General features: G+C 43.0%; 1 protein-coding gene across 1 annotated transcript; it reads left to right on the plus strand.

The window, feature by feature from the left end:
- The first annotated feature begins 361 nt into the window (after nt 1-361).
- Nucleotides 362-8375, plus strand: CAV3 (caveolin 3). The gene is made up of 2 exons (XM_069968713.1): nt 362-519; nt 7879-8375. Exons 1-2 carry the CDS (start codon nt 409-411, stop codon nt 8218-8220), a joined length of 453 nt encoding a protein of 150 aa, XP_069824814.1. The 5' UTR covers nt 362-408; the 3' UTR covers nt 8221-8375.
- Nucleotides 8376-19853: the final 11478 nt, after the last annotated feature.

The following is a 19853-nucleotide window of genomic DNA, read 5'->3' on the forward strand; positions in this document are numbered from 1 at the left end:
GCTTTCCATATTTATCTAAAGTTCTAAAGTGAGTGGGCAAAGAAAAGTGAAGGGGGGCAATACATTTGGTCCTAATAAGTTTGTCTCATTTTTTCTAACTGCTCTTTTTGACCAGATAAGTAGTGCCCCCCTCCCCCGAATCTATTATCTGTTAGTGGGGTGGGGGGCCGCATGTCCTAGAATGATCCAAGATTACTTTGAGATGAGAAATAGCACATGTCCAGATATGACAGCGAGCCCCCTTCAGCTATGCTAGGCAGCTGTTCTCTAGCTTCCAGGACGGGCTCACATATCAGGAGCTTTTTACACAGAACCAGCTAACAACAGGCAGCAAACCTCATCCTCAGTCCAGACTACTGTACGCAAGAAGCAGTCACTGGCTATAGAGTGATCCAGAGATAAAATATTATGGCTGAGGAACAGTCTTACTATGAAGAGAAGATCTCCAAAGACATCCTCACCAAGGAGATCGACCTGGTGGACAGAGACCCAAAGAAGATAAACGAAGATGTGGTTAAGGTTTGGTCTATCTACCTCATCAGGATCTATTTCTTTCATGTCTGTCTGTCTGTCTGTCTGTCTATCTATCTACCTATCCTGTTTGCTTATTTATTGGAAAAAATAGGGGCTAGATCACAGATGCCAGAGAGTGTGACCTTAGAATCAGACTACACAGGGTTTGTTTGTAGTCTGTAGTCATGGAGACAAATAGAACTACATATGAGCTGTAGCCACAAAACAATAGAATATTATTATTTGTATAGTTGCATGGTTATAAACGTGACTAAAGGCTTTAAGGTGTTTCCAAATTTAAATATAACTAAAACTTTACATGAGAAGGGCTCTGGCCCTCGCCTCTCTGCCCCCTTACAATGATACAGAATATTCTGCACTTTATTGCAAGAAGCTTTTTAAATGACTTCTTCATATTCTAATATTCTCAGCTGCTGAGTCAGTCTGATAAGGCAAATGGAATTAGATGAAATGTTCAGAAATAATAAGAACAGCAGCCAGCTCAGGATTGTCTCCATTCATAGCAACTCCACTGAATTGTTATAGTAATTATTAGTCTGAATATATAAGGATTTCAAGGTGGTCATGTCCAAATTGGAAAAAAATAATAAAAACAATGTGTAGCCATTTATTAGTCATACGTGCATTTGGGAAAGTTAAGAGACAGCTAAAATGTACTGGTTACACATTTTTGTATCTAATGGTCCCCTATCACTTCATAAATCAGTACTGCATACCATTTATGTATTAGGAAAAGCAGGTTGGCAACCACTTGCTGGCTATGACAAGGGCATGTTTTCCTGATATTGTTTTATTATTATTATTATTATTATTATTGTACTGCATTATTTAAATAACAAACTAACTTAAAGGAGAAGGCCAGGGTCAGACATTTAAAAAAAAAAAAAAAAAGAGGGAGGAAGTGGTTACATATAGCAACATGCACTTACCTCCCCGGCTTCAGTGCAGTGGTCTGCTGTCCCCCACCACTGACAGGCTGAACGGGGCTGACACGTCCCGACCCGGGTCCCCACTCAGACCAGGAAGCGACCGGGGAAGCGGGAAACCGGAGTGGAGGAAAGCAGACCCCTGCGCTGGAGTCAGGGAGGTAGGTGCATGTGGTTGTGTTCAGTCACCTCCTCCCCGGCTATTTGAAAAAAATGACCGACCCTAGACTTCTACTTTAAAGCTGTGTCCACAATGTGCATTTTTGCATTTTTTAAAATCCATTTGTTGTTACCAATCAAAACAATATGAAAAACATAAGAAACGCTGTGTGAACACGGCCTAATGCTGATTTAAGTTAGTATCCCTCCTATGACCCGGTGCTAAAAACCAGTAGTATGGCAGCGGGACTTTGTCTGGTCTCACAAAACTCTTGTCTATGAATGTAGCCTAACATAAAAATAAATTTTAAAAAGCTATACCTAGCGTGATCCCCTCTATGTCCATCTCAATGGTGCCCAATCCCAGTGTAATTAGATTAGCACCATTAATAAGGATAAGCACCATTATTATTAAATTAGCACCTTTAATAAGGATTAGCATCTTTGTAATTCATTGGAGCTCATCAGCATCTCTTCCAAGCAGACTCTGTGGCAAATATGAAAACTCTGGATTTTAAAACTGGCAGCACAATGATAGACTTGGATCCATATAGTCCTGAACACACAAGGCTGGCTATACCAGATACTATGTTAACCATTTTGTCGATGATGCCCCAAAGAGGATTCGGATATTGTGGATGGCGAGATCCTGGCTCATATGGTGCTATAGCTTTTTGTTATTCAGGTGAAGCTGAAAGAAGGTTATTCGCAGCATAGTCTCACTTCTGCTCCTTTCTCTATTACACAGAATAGAAAGGGGGAGACCAAGAAACACTAGGTTCCTTTTTCTTACAATGGAGGTATAGAAATGTGAAGTACATGTAGGAGGACACATCTATCGCTATACAGTGATCCCTCAAGTTACAGTGGCCTTAAGTTACAATATTTTCAATGTACAGGGGTCTTTCCTGGACCATTGTAACTTAAAGGGGTTATCCAGCGCTACAAAAACATGGCCACTTTTCACCCTCTCTTATCTCCAGTTCAGGTGTGGTTTACAATTAAGCTCCATTTACTTCAATGGAACTCAGTTTGAAACCACACTCAATCTGGAGACAAGAAAGGGGGAAAAGTGGCCATGTTTTTGTAGCACTGGATAACCCCTTTAAAAACCGTACTCAACATACAATGCTGGATCTGGATCTCTGACAATAGCTGAAAGATCCAACCAATCAGAATGGTCATTTTACACATAAAACTGTCTAGTAGTGCCTTTCTACAGTACAGTATAGGCAAATATAAGGTGGGCACCATTAGAGTAATGAACAAATTAGGTGAAGGGATTCATCTATGCTCCAAAAATTACTGCATAGAAAAAGAAAACACAACGGAGCATATTGACCAGTGCACACCCATATACATGAACTTTATTGGAACTAGCTACAAGAAAACTATTAAAATTAAGAATACATGCACAGCCCCTGATAGGGGGGGTGTAACAATGCTGTTATAGGGCCACTAAAGGGTTCCCGGATGCATAGAAATGCAAAAGATACACATATAAAAAGCATCCATGAATATCAGTGGGACCCAAGTAAAGTGCATAAATGTGCAAAGTTGAATATAATGTCAGTATACACACGGACAAAATACGACCTAAAAAAAAAAGCGCCTGGGATAACAACAAGTGGAGGAGACTCCATGCAGTTGTACAGCAAATCTTTCTCACAGTTAGAATTATACAGAGCGATAATCTTACTAGAGATGAGCGAACCTCGAGCATGCTCGAGTCGATCCGAACCCGATCGTTCAGCATTTGTTTAGAGGTTGCTGCTGAACTTGAATAAAGCCCTAAGGCTATGTGGAAATCATGGATATAGTCATTGGCTGTATCCATGTTTTCCAGACAACCTTAGAGCTTTATCCAAGTTCAGCAGCCCCTGCTAATCAAATACTGAACGTTCGCTCATCTCTAATACTTACCTCTTCAGATTCCCCAGTGTCCTCCTGGCTTTTCCTCGCTTATTGCAGCCACTGCTGACACGTCTCTGCAGTGACAGATCACTCACCCACTCAATGGCCGCGAGGCTGTCCCTTCTCAGCCAGTGATAGGCTGAGCGGCCTGTCAGTACTTGCAGCTGCAGCTGCAGTGAGCGAGGAAAAGTCAGAAGGAACTGGGGAGTCTGGAGAGGTCAGTATAACTTACTCTATTATTTTCTATATACAGTATGCAGGAAGGCCCAGTAATAACAGCAAGGGCTGCATGGACATCTCTAACGATGTTTGTGTACCCTTGCTGCTCGATCATCGAGCAGTGTAATAGGCTCAGGAAGCATCCTTACACTGCGTGTTGGGCCGTGTAATATGGCCCTTACTTGGATATACCTCAGCCACACCTTTAGATGCAGTGGTGTAATGCTTCTAGCTCAGGGGTGTCAAACTGAGACCTTCCAGCTATTTCAAAACTACAATGCGCAATATGCCTAAACATTTAAAGGGGTACTCCAGCCAAAACTTTTTCCTTTCAAATCCACTGGTGCCAGAAAGTGCCAGAGATTTGTTAATTACTTATCAGCCGCTGTATGTCCTGCAGGAGGTGGTGTATTCTTTCCAGTCTGTAAAACAGGAGAGGTTTTCTTTGGAGATTTGATACTGCTCTGGACAGTTCCTGCCATGCACATAGGTGTCAGCAGGGAGCACTGTTTCAGATGGAAAAAGATACACCACCAGGACATACAGCAGCTGATAAGTACTGGAAGACTGGAGACCTTTTAATAGAAATAAATCACAAGTCTCTGACACTTTCTGCCACCAGTTGATTTGAAAGAAAAAAAAATTGCTGGAGGACCCCCTCTTAAAGCTTCGACTTTGGGTGTTCAGGCATGCTAGGAATTGTAGTTTTGCAACAGCTGGAGGGCTGTCGGCTTGTGTGGTGTGTACTCAGCCGGTCACTTGCTAGATGGTACTGTGTGACTCCACTACTGTGATGGCTGGTCTGTGGAGTATAGCTTAGCCAGGTGGTAAGTTGTTGTGACGCCAGTGCAACACAGGTATGAAGGCACACTTGCTTTTAATGTGTGGCTGGCTATACCCTTCCCCAATGGTTGGTGAAGTGCCGGGTTGTGATGGGTCCCTTGGGCGCTTATCACTGTGGTCCGGAGTGGAGTTATGAGCCACCCGAACTGTCGGTACCGCCACCCACAGAAATGGGAGATGTCCTAAGGAAGGTGTAGCTGGAGTGTAGGTGCTAGTGCAATGATCACTGAGTCCCAGTAGAATAAATAAACTCTTTCTTTACTGATAAATCTTCTAGAATACAGATGAATGATATGTGACTGATACAAACTTGACTTCACCAGATCTGTACTGAGAGTTGTTGAAGTAGAGTAGAGTAGCGCAGAAGTGCTGACTTGGTTGCATGCTGAGAAGACTAGAGAGAGATCAGAGGAGTGGAGAGAAGTAGTGTCAGGAATGTGCAGTAAGCCTGGTGAGAACTGGGCCTGTTTTTACTTTTTGTGTGACACACCCGCTTGCTTTTCAGCCTCCTGGCAATGCAGGAGTTACACAGCTCACTGCTATCCTTGATCGCTGCAGCTGAGCAGTGTCTTTTGATTGACATATTTCTCTTGGAACCTTGAGGATCAGAGTGCCGGTCCAATTGGGATCTGAATCGGGCTCTTGATCCTCATAAATGAAAGCAGAGCCAGTCTTTCTCTGCTGGCAATTAAGGTTCATACCCTGATCCCAGCTTCCCCTGTCTACTCCTGCGATACCCATTTCTCATTCTTTGTTTGCTTGACTTGTTACCTGACCTGCCGCTTGACCTCCTGACAATCTGTTTGATCATTGATTTTGTACTGCGTTGTCCGTTTGGTTCTGACTTGGCCTGTTGACTCTCCCTTGTTGTGTTTGTCTGTCTCTACCGTAGGACATGTCTTCGTGATTGTCCGCAGCCGCCTAGGGCCGACTGAGGCAAATAGGTAGGGACAGTTGGTGGGATCAGGCTTAGAGCCCACTGTCTCATCTTGTCCCTACCTTCCTGTCCTAACAAGTAAGTCATGAGAGTCCCAACCTAATATAGTACTGTGCTCTGCCGGAACTTAGAAAATGAGGAATACTTGAAAGAAAAAGAATACTTGGTGCCCATGTTTTGACCTTTATTGCTATACCACCTTTTGCCCTGCAGTGTCGAGTTACCCGTCTTATCAGTGTGACACAAGCCCCAGTCCTAGTTACCTGAGTTTAGCAAAGTGTCCCGGGGTCACCTGCGTTGCGAGATAGAGTACATAGGCTCTTAGCTGCTTTGCTCTATCCGGATCAGTTTCTCTGCTCTAGCATACTGTCCTGCACTGTGTTGAGATGTTCATGGCATGGGTTGGGGTGATCCCTGACTTGTCCTCTCTGTAGGTGTTTAGCACTGCATCGTAGGTAGGAGGATTGCTTTAGAAAAGAAAGTCTCTGTGTACTCCATAAGTGTACACTACAACTGGTCTTTCCCGGACAGGGAACCTGGCAGAGCCACGCTCCTAAGCTCAGCAGGAATGCCTGATCTGTGTGTCTTGCTCCTCAGAGAAACAGAAAAGAACTAAGTGGGGGTCTACATTTCCTCTCCCCATGTGACAACTTCCTACAGGGTGTGTCTAACAGCTCCTCTGAGTGGTGGAGAAGATAGTGCAAGAAGAAAGGAGGATAGAGATAGGCAGAAGTAAAGAGTAACTCTCATTGGTGTACAAAATCATACAATACAGTAACCCTTAAATGACTATAGCTATACTGACATCTAGTGGCAAACTTATACAACACTTCATCACCACTTCACTTCTGAGGTTCCAGGCTTTTGCGAGGGGTGTTCTAAGCAGAAAACCCGTGTTGGGACAGCACACTTGACTCCTATGTTCTAGGTCTACAACACAGCCAAGTCAGAGATAAGGCACAATGCAGAAGCCCCTTTTAAATTAAGGCTTCTCTTCCTGCAGGATGACATCCAGGCGTACCATTCCTGGTGTTATCAACTAAGTCTAACTTTTCACACCACACTTTTGTGGTGTTCAGCAGGGGTATATGTCAGGGGAATCTATATAAAAAAGTATATTGCATGTACACATTTTATTGTTCTGGATCTTTCTTTAGATGCTAGATAGAATAGATGGTTAGATGAGGATGATGCTATTTCTGGATCCCTCTGCATGCAGCACTTCTGTTAATCACATTATTCTCAGCATTATCAGATCTGATGTGAGACTATTGTTTCCTTCCTGGAACTCTTTGATATAGATTCCGCAGCAGCTGGCTGAGTGAATCGCTGGCTGGCAGAGATCCACCATCCGAACACTTATAACATTGAGCCTTTAATGCCAATCTGATGAGCCACACTCATTTAGCTGCCAGGGCAATCAACAACCATATTAAGGAAGAAGCACAGGAAGGCGCCAGCTCTATGGGAAACATGGAGTTAAGAAGTTACCTATGAGCATAGCTTCAAAAAGAATTGGGGTGAAGTTTCTAAACCTGCAGCCTCTTTCATGTCACGTAGAATAACTAACAATGCTGTTTGATGGATGTTCACACAGGTGGAAGCTGCACAGATCCTCTACCACCTAATTACACATTCTTGTCTTTAAAGGAAGGCGAAACCTTTCTAAGTTTATAGACGTAATGAGATCACTAGGTGGTTGGGGGTCATAGAACCAGAATGATGGGGAGTATACAGTGATAAGTCTCTAGGCAGTAGCTGCTGAATAATTATTTAATCTCCCCCGACCCCCCACTCCCCCCAAAAAACTAAGTCTTTGTACAATTTAGCTGATCATCAGAGCAAGATCACAGGCACAGCCAAGATTCTGTATGGACCACTGCTTATGCATGCACACTGCCACTCAACTCAAGCCTATGGCACTGACTGCAATTGGTGGGGTTCCAGCAATCAGACCTTCACAGTCTAATATTCATCATCTATCCAATTGATAGGTTATTCATGTTTTGAGCTGGAATATTTATATTATCAATGAGGGCATACAAGAACAATGGCATTGCAAGAACTACTGATTGGTAGGGGTCTCTTCAGAATGAAAAAAGTGCCCTGGAGCAGCCTTTAATATTACAGGGCTTTGGAAGTAATGGTAATAAACACCTGGGATATTAAGGGTGAACATTGTTGTTTAATTCTTAGTTATTATTATTACAGGGAATTGTTACAATGATCCAGTGGGGAGGGGGCACTGGTGTTGGCCAGACCCCAGTTGACTTATTATACTTGCTTGGGTGGACTCATTCTGTCCATGTGATACAATTGACGTTTATGTCTTCTTTCTTTGTGCAGCTGGACTTTGAAGATGTGATTGCAGAGCCGTATGGGACTCACAGCTTTGATGGTGTTTGGAAGGCCAGTTATACCACCTTCACTATCACCAAGTACTGGTGTTACCGGCTTCTCTCCGGCCTCATTGGCATACCCCTCTCCATCATCTGGGGCATCCTCTTTGCTCTCATTTCCTTTTGTCACATCTGGGCAGTGGTTCCATGCATCAAGAGCTACCTCATAGAGATCCAATGTGCTGGTCGGACATTCTCCCTGTGCATCCATACCTTCTGTGACCCACTATATGAAGCAATGGGCAAAGTCTTCAGTGCCATCAAAGTAACTCTACAGAAACAGGGGTGAGCAGACCCCAGATATCAGGAACTCTACCTCTGACTCCAGCACATGACACCAAACCCTCAGCACTGCAGTGGAACATCCTCATTTTATATCTATTTTTATGCTTTTTCATATCTTCCATTTTTCATTCTGTTTCTTTCATCTACAACCATTTATATTGTAACAGTATCACTTCTGTATGTATCACTTCTATGTGTTTTAAGAGGTTGTCTGTTTTTATGTAAAATAAGCTTAGTAATTGTAAATCATTCTGCAACTTTCTAATATATTTTGCATTTCAATAACTTAGAATTATCAGGATCTCTGCTTGTTGTCAGTAAATTGAATCTTTCTTTGCCTCACAGTGGTATCCAGCCCAAACATCTAATGTGAGATAAATAGTCAGGACTCTAATACACACACCTACAATGATACATTGTAACAAATTATAAGGGGAGAGGGGAGATTTATGCTGATGATGTCTTTTTATCATAAAGGGTTGTCGAGCCTGGATACAATTATAACAATTACCGAGCTGAAGTATTAGGGCTGGTTCACACTGAGGAATCCATACAGAGAAGTTTTTGCGTTAATTGAGTCTATGGGATGAGTCGAAATGCGTGCCGCCACGAGTGGGGACAAGCAAAGGAATCTGCAGGAACTCCTCCGCAAGGATTCCTCATCTTGAACCCATCCTTAGGCTTCATTCACACATCTGTAGTGTAGCCTCTGACCTCGGACTGCAGTATGAATGTACATAAGTAGTGCTCCCTGCTTCACAGAGCCCTACATTGAAGATAGCGACTCGTGCCGCAAATGTGGTTTCGGACGTATGAACGGGGCCATTGAAATACATTGTTCCTATGTTCTGGCCACAATTGTCTGTCTGCGGACAGAACCACAGATGTGCAAATAAGGCCTTAGGCTGGTTTTCAGTTGTTGTAAATAAAGAGCAATATTTACTGACATTTGCTGACAGCAAGTAAAATTTGTTGCATTTTAGACAATCTCTCTCTTGTCTTGGACTCTGGACTCATAGTCCTATATACATTTGGGTTTAGAAAAATTCAATCTTGTGAGCAGGACGGAAAACCTATAAATAGCGGTCAGAGGACCACCAGACATGTATATAACAGTAAGGCACTGTAAGGTGATAAATGTATTAAAGCACGATAGCCAGAGGGGCTTCAGCAACAAGCATACCAACTTATATACTGTATAGACAGACAAGCCATAAACCTGATACATACAATATCTCTTTATTAGATTAAAATATTCATGAAAATAACATACATAAAAGGCTGAATTCCAACTTTAAAAAAAAGGGAGGGGGGGGGCAGGACTGGAGCATAGGAATGACTGATGACTAGAATATATATATATATTTATATATATATATGTGTGTGTGTGTGTTGCAGTGAAATGATAGATTTCAGGGATTTGATCAAATCTCAGGAAATGGTGAAATGAACACGCTGTTCCATCATTTCCCTAGGGATTTTATCAAATACCTGACCCCTTTCAGGAAAATGATGGAATGAACGATTGAGGAGTCTCCTGGCTCTATGTTTGCCAACGGACGGGGGAAAAGAGCGGCACACCTCCCGGCAGGCATATGGTGGCAGGGGCGGATGGGAATTCCCAAAAGGCATGGCGGACAGGGGAACAGAGCTGCACACCTCCCTGGCAGGCATATGGCGGTGGGGTGGACCGGGAGCAGAGTAGCACACCTCCCAGCAGGCATATGGTGGCGCGGCAGACAGGACCAGAGATGGACGGGGAACAGAGTGGAACACCTCCTGGTAGGCATACGGCATTGGGAAGTACAGGGAGCATAAAGGATAGGCCGGGGAGCAGGAGGCATGTCACAGGGCGGGGTGAACGGGACCTGAGGCGGACGGGGGGGTAGAGCAGCACACCTCCCAGCATGCATATGGTGGCGGGGGGGGACAGGCTGGGGGAGCAGCAGGCATGTAGCAGGAGAAATGAGCGGAACGCAACATATATAAGTAAAAAATCAATTTCTCAGTAGCCTCAAGGATATTGTAATCTAATAAAGAGATATTGGGGGACATGTATAAAAAGGCATAACTGCCTTTTTTAGGTGCAGATAGGGCAAATTGGCATAAAAATATTCGCAAACAGTATTTTTGCGAATATTTTTTTCGCTTCTGCCACATCTGCACCAGCTTCGCCAGTGGGGTGGAGAGGGGGCGTTACAGGGGGTGCGGCTGCATGCAGAGGGGGCACGTCCTCCGTGTGCGCCGCATTTATCATTTTTTCTGTGGAAAAATTATACTGAAACTTACGCCAGCTCTGAGCTGGCGTAGGTTTCAAAATGTTCGCACGTACAGGCTCCGTGCGATCAGGATTTATGTAGAGGCAATGCACCTCTACATAAATCCCCGGAGCTGCGGGGACATTTGTAAGCCCGGCTTAAAAAACTCCGGACTTCATAAATCTCCCCCATTGTATATATCAATTTTGTGTCTTATGTGTTTTCAGAATTTGAAAGTATAAAAAAAAAAGTTCTCTCTCGCTAACGGCAAGCAGAGGTTTTGGGAAAGGTAAGAGACTGAAACACTAAGTATAATTAAAGTGATACTGTCGCCGCAATACCTGTTTCCTGTTAGGAAGGTCCAGAGCTTCTTTATACTGAGAAAAGGTTGTAGACGTTGGTGCCAGGACAACAGAGTCACAGAGGTAGGGCTTTTCTGCCGCTTAAGGCCCTATTCCACGGAACGATTATCGTCCGTATTCGGCCGATATCGGCCGCTACGGACGATAATCGTCCCGTGGAATAGAGTGCAGCGATCAGCCGACATCGTTCTGCTGCTATCGCTCCATTGAATAGGAGCATCGGCAGCAGACGATGCTATATCCTATGGGCTGCCCGGACGATCAGCGATCACCCGGGCAGCCCCCCCCCCGCAGCTCCCCGCCACCCCCTCCCCCACTCACCCACTTGCTGCAGCCTCGCTGAATAGCGGCGGCAGCGAGCGGGGAACGAGGAGCAAACGAGCGCTGAGAGTGCTCGTTTGCTCCTCTAAACGACCCGTGTAATAGGCCCTTTAGTCTCTCACCTTAGCTCAGAGCTGAAATCCACACACCCCTCCTTGTGACATCACGCAGGGAGGGGAGACAGCCCAATCTTAGTGAAACAAGCACCGGATTGAGTCGAGCGATGAGAGGGGGTTCAGCAGCAGAGTAGCCCGCCTCGGTGACACTGTTGGCCTGTTTTCAACAAAAAGAAGCCCGGATCTGTGACTGTACAATGTGCAGCAACCACTGATGCAGCGGCTGCTGTCAGCTTCACCCATGTAGTCACTGGTGACAGTATCACTTTTTTTTTTTATAAAATGAGCATTTACAGAACATAGGACCAGCCCTTTAATCAAGTAAATTGTCACACTTCTTTATGTTATCTGAATCAGCAAAACTTTTAGAACACACTAAAAGGTTGAACTTCTTGGATCTCTTCTTATTGTGACCCCAGCAACAATGCCTTATATGAGAAGTAAAGAAGAACTACCTCCTTATCAGGAGTCAAGAGCTGTCTTAAGATTTAATGATAGTCTTTGTGCGACTTTACACAAGTTATGAAGATGCTTCGCTTCGATTTGACGTTCTTCAAAGTATAGGTCAGCCTTCTAATTCTGGATCAGACAAAGATGTCTAGAGCAGCAGTCTGTATGCGGAACAAAGAAAGACATGAAGGTGTATGGCTCTATTCAACTACAATTCAGCTGAAACTATTATACTAGGAAATTCTCAGATGATATAGACAAAGATACTCCAACTCAGCAGACAGCATCACACCTGCCTAGATTCAGCAGCTCATCCAACATTATCAGATAAGGGAGACTTAAAGGGGTTGTCCACCTAACTTGTCCCCTCTCTACAGGATAGGGGACAAGTAAGAGATCACGGAGGGGGGGGGGGGGGGCAAACTCCAGATCGGCCCCTGGCTCCTTTGTTTTGAATGCAGTGCGGTACACATGCTGTACCCCCGGCTCTATGCACTCCTGTGGAGCCACTGGAAAGAGTTTGGTTGGGGTTTTGCTGCTCAGTTCCTTGAAGTGAATGGAGCTTAATTGCAAACGCACCTGAACTGGAGACAAGAGTCATGTTGTCTCTGAAAGAAAGTGCCCATGTTTTTGTAGCGCTGGATAATCTCGTTAAGGCTATGTTCATACAATGTAACTTTTTGTAAAAATACAGCGGTTGTTGCAATCGGCAACAGCGGCTGTCTTTTTTTTTGCGAAAAGCTACGCTGTTTAGCCTTCTATGGGATCCCGGACGGAGCTTATACACATCTCGCGACGCCGCAAAGAACTGTCATGTCAGAAAGCTCTTTCAGGTCACACACGGATGCTGTGCCAAAGATCGTCCGGCCGCTACTGCTCTGTTACCCGGCCGGTCCAATACGCCATGTGAACATGGCCTAAAGCTGTATTGTATGGCCCGATGTTCGGTGGAAGCGAGCATCAACTAGTCAGCTCTGCGCTTGCTTACCCCTCGTTCCCCGTTCACTGCCTGTGCTGTTACACCAGGCCTGTTTCTAGGTAGTTTTGACTAAAGGGCAAATCTTGCTAAAAGCGCCCCCCCCCCCCCTCATCCCCTCTAAAGTGATGTCGGGGGGGGGGGGGCGTTGTTGCTATGAATGAAGAAGCAGTTTGTGTTTTTATGCATAGAGCAGTGTTATTCAACCATTTTTAACTTGAGGCAAAAAAAAAAAAAAAAAAGTAATTCAGTGACTCACAGGTGGCGTCTTCTTTGACCTGAGTTGTCACTTTCCTTTTCCTCTCTTTTTGGCCCAAACCACCACGATGATTTCTTGAAGCTACAATTCATCTCTTCTGAACCCCCGCCAGACAGACATCTAAGGCCTAATTCACACATCCGTCATTCTGTCCGCGATTGTGGGCACGCAATTGCGGACAGAACATTTAACCAATGTTATTCAATGGCCCCGTTCACACGTTCGTACGTGTATACGGGGCTGCGATCCGTGCCGCAAAAAAAGTAAATGTTGTAATGCGGACTGTTTTCTTTCGGCACAGATCACTAGGGTAATGAAGTGTGAACATAGTGATCTATGAAGCACAGAGCAGTACGGATGCACATTCGTAGTGCGGGTCGGAGACTGCACTACAGGTGTGTAAACGGGGCCTTAGGCTCCGCACTTTTACAACTTCCACTTTTTTGTGTCATGTGCAGTAAAGTCAGTAAGTATGTGGGTTGCCCCCTATATGTAGGATCTCCTGCTGTGCCGCCATATAGTAATAATGTCCTCTGCCATACCCTCATATAGTAATAATGTTCCTTGCCCTGCTGTGCCTCCATATAGTAATAATGTCCAGTGTTGTGCTCCATAGTAATAATGCCTCCTCCTGTGCCCTCCATATAGTAATAATGTCTCCTCCTGTGCCCCCATATAGTAATAATGCCTCCTGCTGTCCCCCCACATAGTAATAATGCCCCCTGCTTTGACTCCATATAGTAATAATCCCCCCTGTGCAGTCCCTATAGTAATAATCCCCCCTGTGCTCTGTTCCCATAGTAATAATGCCCCCAGTGCTCTGTCCCCATAGTAATAATCCCCCCTTTGCTCTCTCCCTATAGTAATAATCCCCCTGTGCTCTTCCCCATTGTAATAATTCCCCCTGTTCTCTGTCCCCATAATAATAACCCCCCCATGTTCTGCCCCATAGTAATAATCCTCCCTCCCATGTTTTTCCCCATAGTAATAATCCTCCCTCCCATGTTCTGCCCCACAGTATTAATCCCCCCCTCCCATGTTCTACTCTATAGTACTAATCCCCCCCTATGTTCTTCCCCATAATATAACTGCCCCTTCCCCCCCTTCATTGCCAATCACAACACTTGCATGTTGCAGCGGTGAATTGGGATGCGGGCGCACACTTATCATCCGACCGGTACTGCAGAACGCCCAGTGTTATACCCAATGTAATAATGGCCTAACATATTGTATCACACATTCTAAAATTAGATACAGCAGCTTTGCAGACAGTTTCACTCATTAGTCATAAAGTGTACCTAAAGTTTAATTAAATCTTTTGACATGTCTTTTGAGTTGTAAGCAAGGGCTAGGGGTGTTCTGGTACCACAGTAGCAATACAAAGCACAGAGCATATATAAGCTTTGACATTAAATAGCAGCATACCTCATGGTATACAGGAGGATGCTGCAGTACGGAATAACACTGCTATTTTGGTCTCCATCAGGTGATGGGGGCTTACAGATACATACACATGCAAGAGATGAACACTGTAAATGAACTGTAAATTCTGCTTTATATACTGTACATAGCTCCTGTACTGTAGGTTTTTTATTGATATGAATTTTTTTTGTAAATATAGTTTTATTAAAGAAAAAAACACGGAATGATCCAACAGACCTCAAGAGTCATCATACAATAGAAAAGTTATCCACATCTACAGTGAACAGTCTTATCATGTCATAAAGAAAAAGATACAGAAAAATGATTTGGCATAAAAGGATAGTCAAAAATACTCTAATAGTATGTCAGTTGAACCAAATAAGCAAATAGATAAACTATTATCAGACATTAATGATGGAAGTCCCATAAAGATCCGTGAGAAATGAAAGTGAAAAAGAACAAAGGAGAAAGTAGAGAGGAGAAGGGTAGAAAGAGAAAGGGGTAGAACGGAGGGAAGAAGAAGGAAAAACTCAAGATAGAAACAGGAACCAAAAAGAAGGGGGCAGGAGTAGGAAAGGGGGAATAAGACAAAACCACACAAGGGTATCAGGTAATCAGACAAGGACAAGGGCAAGTGACAAGACAGGGGGAGGAGTGCTTTACCTGGGAGATATCACTGCAAAGTCTATAAGAAAAAAGGTTAGATAATATCATTTAGGTTATGGGCTTTGCTGGGATATCCATGTAAAAAAAAAAATAATAATTCCTATAGTGACCAATACCAGCCTGTCCCTGGCTGAAACATTACAAATCCTACAAAAACGGACAACACTATGTATTAATCCATGTAAACAACTTTATTATTCCAAAATTCATAAAATACATACTAGATAAACTGGTAAAAAGAGCCAATGGCTGCACACGCAAAAAACAACCACCCACAGGATAAGTAAATGTATAAGTGAGAAGGCAGTATAATATAAGATGTAAATAATGGGTCTAAGTTAAATGATACCCAGTGGACTATTATCCAAGAGACACATTGCAACACCCCCAGGCCTATAAAGTGACAACAGTGATTGCATAATGCCCAACTCCTCAATAGTGGCCAAACTGGAGGTGAAATAAGATATTGCTGGTGTTACCTGTGGTATGGAAGTGTGCACGTCCCCCTCCAACGCACGTTTCGCGCTGAGCTTTTTTATCCTGTGGGTGGTTGTTTTTTGCGTGTGCAGCCATTGGCTCTTTTTACCAGTTTATCTAGTATGTATTTTATGAATTTTGGAATAATAAAGTTGTTTACATGGATTAATACATAGTGTTGTCCGTTTTTGTAGGATTTGTGGGATATCCATGTAGCAAGATCTCCAGAGCTACTGAAGGAGTCCCAAGAAAACCATGTTTTAGTGAACATTGACCTCTCGCGGTCATCAGTAGCTGATAATTCTTCCATCCGTCTGATGGATAAAAGGCAATCTAAGAAATCCCCAAGGGAAGGAGGTACAGTTGATTTCCATCTACGGGGAATGGCCTGCCAAGCGGCATGTAAAAAATGTCACAGCAGCCCCTTTTAAAATTTTTGCAGGGAACCCCCCTGGAGAGACAAAAGAGCTAGGTCCATCAAGGGTCAAGTAGTCACAGAGCAAACTTTGTCATATAGGACAAAAACTAGCTTCTAAAAGGGTCCTATTCCCTGGCAAGACCACCATATGTGTTCCATGCTACCCCTCCCAACCCCACAACGCCAGCAACTAGCATCAACCGCAGGGAACATTCTGTGCAACCTGTCCGGATAATAATACAATTGGGAAAGAATCTTATAGTTCTTCTCCTGAGCATAGCTCGATAGGGATGTTTTATGCACTAGCTGAAAGACAGTGGTCCAGTCCTCAGCTGGCAAGGCCAGTCCCAACACCGACTCCCACTTGGCAACAAACAGAAGGATGTATGTTTCGTCCCTAAGGTTAAGGAATAAGTTATATAGCAAAGAAATGGTGTGTTCAGGGGGTTCAGTAGCTATACAAACCTATATCTATCCTAAGATAATAAGAAAGAAAATACAAAAAGGGCAGACTAGATGGACCAAGTGGTCTTTTTCTGCCGACAATCTTCTATGTTTCTATTATAAATATCATCACATGAGAAGTGGTTCTGTTTCTGTAACCAGGAGAAGTGTCAAATAAATCGCTATACACGGGATACAAACTGCGCAATAATTAGCAGAAGAAAAACATCAGAAAACCGCAGTCTAAACTAGAAGTCAGGAATTTCCGCTGATACAATTCATAACAAGCCCCTCAGACTAGGCCCACAGAAAGGGGTTTAAAGAGACAGAACATGATTCTCCATTTTCTGTGCACCATGTTGTATCCTGTTATCAGCTAGCTCAGGCTAACTTTAGGTTGAGCGTTCCTTTAAATCACCCTTTCCCTCATTACAAATCTCCATCTCTTGTGTAATTAAATCCACAGAATGTTATTTCTTGTGTAATATAAAATAACACGTTGATGCTAACAGAGCCAGAAAGTAGAGCAAAGGGCAGTGCAAGAGAAATTCAGTCCTTTCAATAATGGGAAATGATTGCCGGCAGCAAGTTATTGCAGTTTCTCAAAGTATGAAGAATGAAGGTTACAGCAAAGGACAAACAAAGCTAGTTATATTCTGTGTTCGTTTTGGGTCCCCATGTCTTCTATATGTCCCTATAAGTGCATTGTGTGCAGTGGAGAGTTTTGATGCAGGCACGCAAGGATGCGCCCGCATCAGAACTCAGCAGCGCTAAAGCTCATCTGCAGTACCGGCCGGGATGATCTTTTCTGAGACTGGCTGTTCCGTGAACCGGCCGGTCTGAACATAGCCTTAATGTGTGTTATTCATTTTTATGCTATAAAATTGAACATTTTTTATTTTTGTTCCACAAAATGAAAAGACCTCAAAGACACAAAATTGGTAAAATAACACAATGCACTTTTGTCATTTAAAACTGATTGGCAGAGGTCAAGGCCACTTCTTGTCCCCCTGTCATACACAGGTGATAATATAGTAACTAATTTGAGATGTATGTATAGGGGTTTTTCCATTCAGCATCAGTATCATATTATCTATCTCCATATGATCCAAAAAATAAAAGCAATGTGTAAAGAAGTGTCAGTGATGAGCAGCAAATCCTCACATCCTGGGGGAGCTGGTTTCCCCGGAGCCCATTCATAGCTTATAAACCAGACATATACAGTATGAAAATTCATTATGTGCCTAAAGCAATGAAGATTCGCTGATGTCAAGCATTCTCCATTTAATTCTCCTACTAGTATATATGAACAATAGTTCATATTCATATATGAACTATTTATACTTAACATCATAAACACATATTAAAATCCAACTCCAGCCTGGTAATAGTCAACTCAGCATGTCATTCCTCCCAGATCCCACGTTATGTCTCTTCTTGTAGCTCCTCACACCCTCTTATAGTATTTTGTAGATTTTGGCACCTCTTGTTGTCCTCTTGTTGGGTGACCACCATTTGAGATGGTGGCCTGCTATAAATGAATTGTGGGTCTGGTTGGTGCAAAATGTGTTAAGATTTACAAGCCACACCATAAACATTAAAACATAAAGCCATGAAAAATGATATAACTTATTTAGGGGCAGCTAGTCTACTGGTTTTCATGTAGTAACACCAGACACCAGAAAAGTACGGTTCTGGGATTTACAATTTTGGCTAGAGGTGCAGCAGTACATTCCAGCACTGCCATCAATCACAAATAACTTTGTAATTATATTTTTCCTAACACCTTCTCTTCTGTCACTGCAATATCCACAATTTGCTCAGTCTGCAACGGAAGAATAGAAAATGGTTTATTTGAAGAATACTTATAATTGTCTGGCAGCGTTCCTCCTGTCTGGCGGCAATGAGTCAATGAGTTCTGAAAGTTGGGTTTTTTTCCCCTTTGCAGAGTTTACAAAGAAAATTGATTTTACAGTTTGAGGGTGCGTTCACACCTACAGATCTGCAGCAGATTTGATGCTGTGTTCAGTTATTTAAATGAAATCTGCTGCAGAAAATCAGCTGCAGATCCTGTAGGTGTGAACGCACCATAAAATAAGGCCTATACGTGTAACATGAAAGCAACATAATGAATGATACAACATCGTTCTGCTATGGGTAGAGTATTCTAACAAAGTTTCTTCTAGAAACTGAGACTGGGCAAATGGGTAATACCTGAGAGTCCAACAGCCTATGTGTGAAGGGGAAAACTGGCAAATTTTTTACTTTGTCATTTTTTAGATGAACAAAAGAAATTCTATTGAACTCTATAGGAGAGATACATCACAGTTTGCACCACCATTCTGCAAATTGGAAAAACTGCCACAGAGAAGAGAAAAAAACACTGCGGCGTTTGGTTAAAAAAAAAAAAAAAAAACCACCATGACTTTTTTTTTGCATTATTGCAAAAAGGTTAGCCAGTATGAAACCAGTCTTAAAAAAAATATTGCCACTTTATTCCTCAATTCGGGTGTGGTCTCACAGCTCAATAGTGTTGAAGTAAATAAAGCTGAATTCCACACATAACCACACATAAGAAATCCACACACAAATAACGACTACTATAACGTCTGGTGGTAAAGAAAAAGTTTTATTAAATTTAAATCTGAATAAATCTCATTTTTTATGTACAAGACAGAAAATAAAACTCTCAGAATAAGTCAGTGATCTGTAAAATGACAGGACAAAAGTGTTTCGGTTATATAAAAAAAAATATATTATCTACAAGGTGCTCCAATTTTTAAAGAACCATAAACCTCGTTTCCACTTTCATCTCTTTGGTCGACCAAGAAATTATTGGTTAGCCATTCATGACATTTTTTTAATAGTTCTCAATGCAATAGAAGCTGCCATTTTGCACAGTAAATACTGACAAGAATATATTTCACTATATTACAAGCAGCGTAACCATTGCCATTAGCCCTATATGAAATAATGGTTCAAAATGGCTACCCCCAGGGTGTGGACATGTCAATTCAAACTCAACAAAGTTCACAGCCCCTGCCCCAAACATAGTTAATAGACATTAAAGAGCTTTTAGTGCTAAAATGCCAGAAAGGGAGAGGTTAAAGGGGTCCTCTGCATATAAAAACCAACAGCTGACCAGTGGGATCCCAACATGTGGCACTCCAATCACCTGTCCGTGGCACCCAGTAGTGAACACATGGAATGAAGCCAGAAGCCAGAAGCCTCGACCCCTAAACTGTGTAGTGGCTGTGATGTTTTACTGCAACTCAGCTCCCATTCAAGTGAACAGCAGTTGCAATGTGGTAAAAAGGCGCAGCCACTACACAATATACAAAGCCAAGGCTTCCAACTCTATACATCTGCGGACATAACTGGTGCTGGCATCCCCCTAATCAGATATTGGGGGCTTATCTAGAGCTTAAGCCGTCTGTGAAATTTTCCCAGAAAACCCCTTTAACAGCA

The sequence above is a fragment of the Dendropsophus ebraccatus genome, chromosome 4 (genome assembly GCF_027789765.1).
Source record: "Dendropsophus ebraccatus isolate aDenEbr1 chromosome 4, aDenEbr1.pat, whole genome shotgun sequence".
Lineage (NCBI taxonomy): Eukaryota > Metazoa > Chordata > Amphibia > Anura > Hylidae > Dendropsophus > Dendropsophus ebraccatus.

Coding starts and splice junctions, on each gene's coding strand:
- CAV3 (XM_069968713.1), top strand. CDS start 409: ATGGCTGAGGAACAGTCTTACTATGAAGAGAAGATCTCCAAAGACATC. Junction 520..7,878: donor TAAACGAAGATGTGGTTAAG/GTTTGGTCTATC, acceptor TTCTTTGTGCAG/CTGGACTTTGAAGATGTGAT.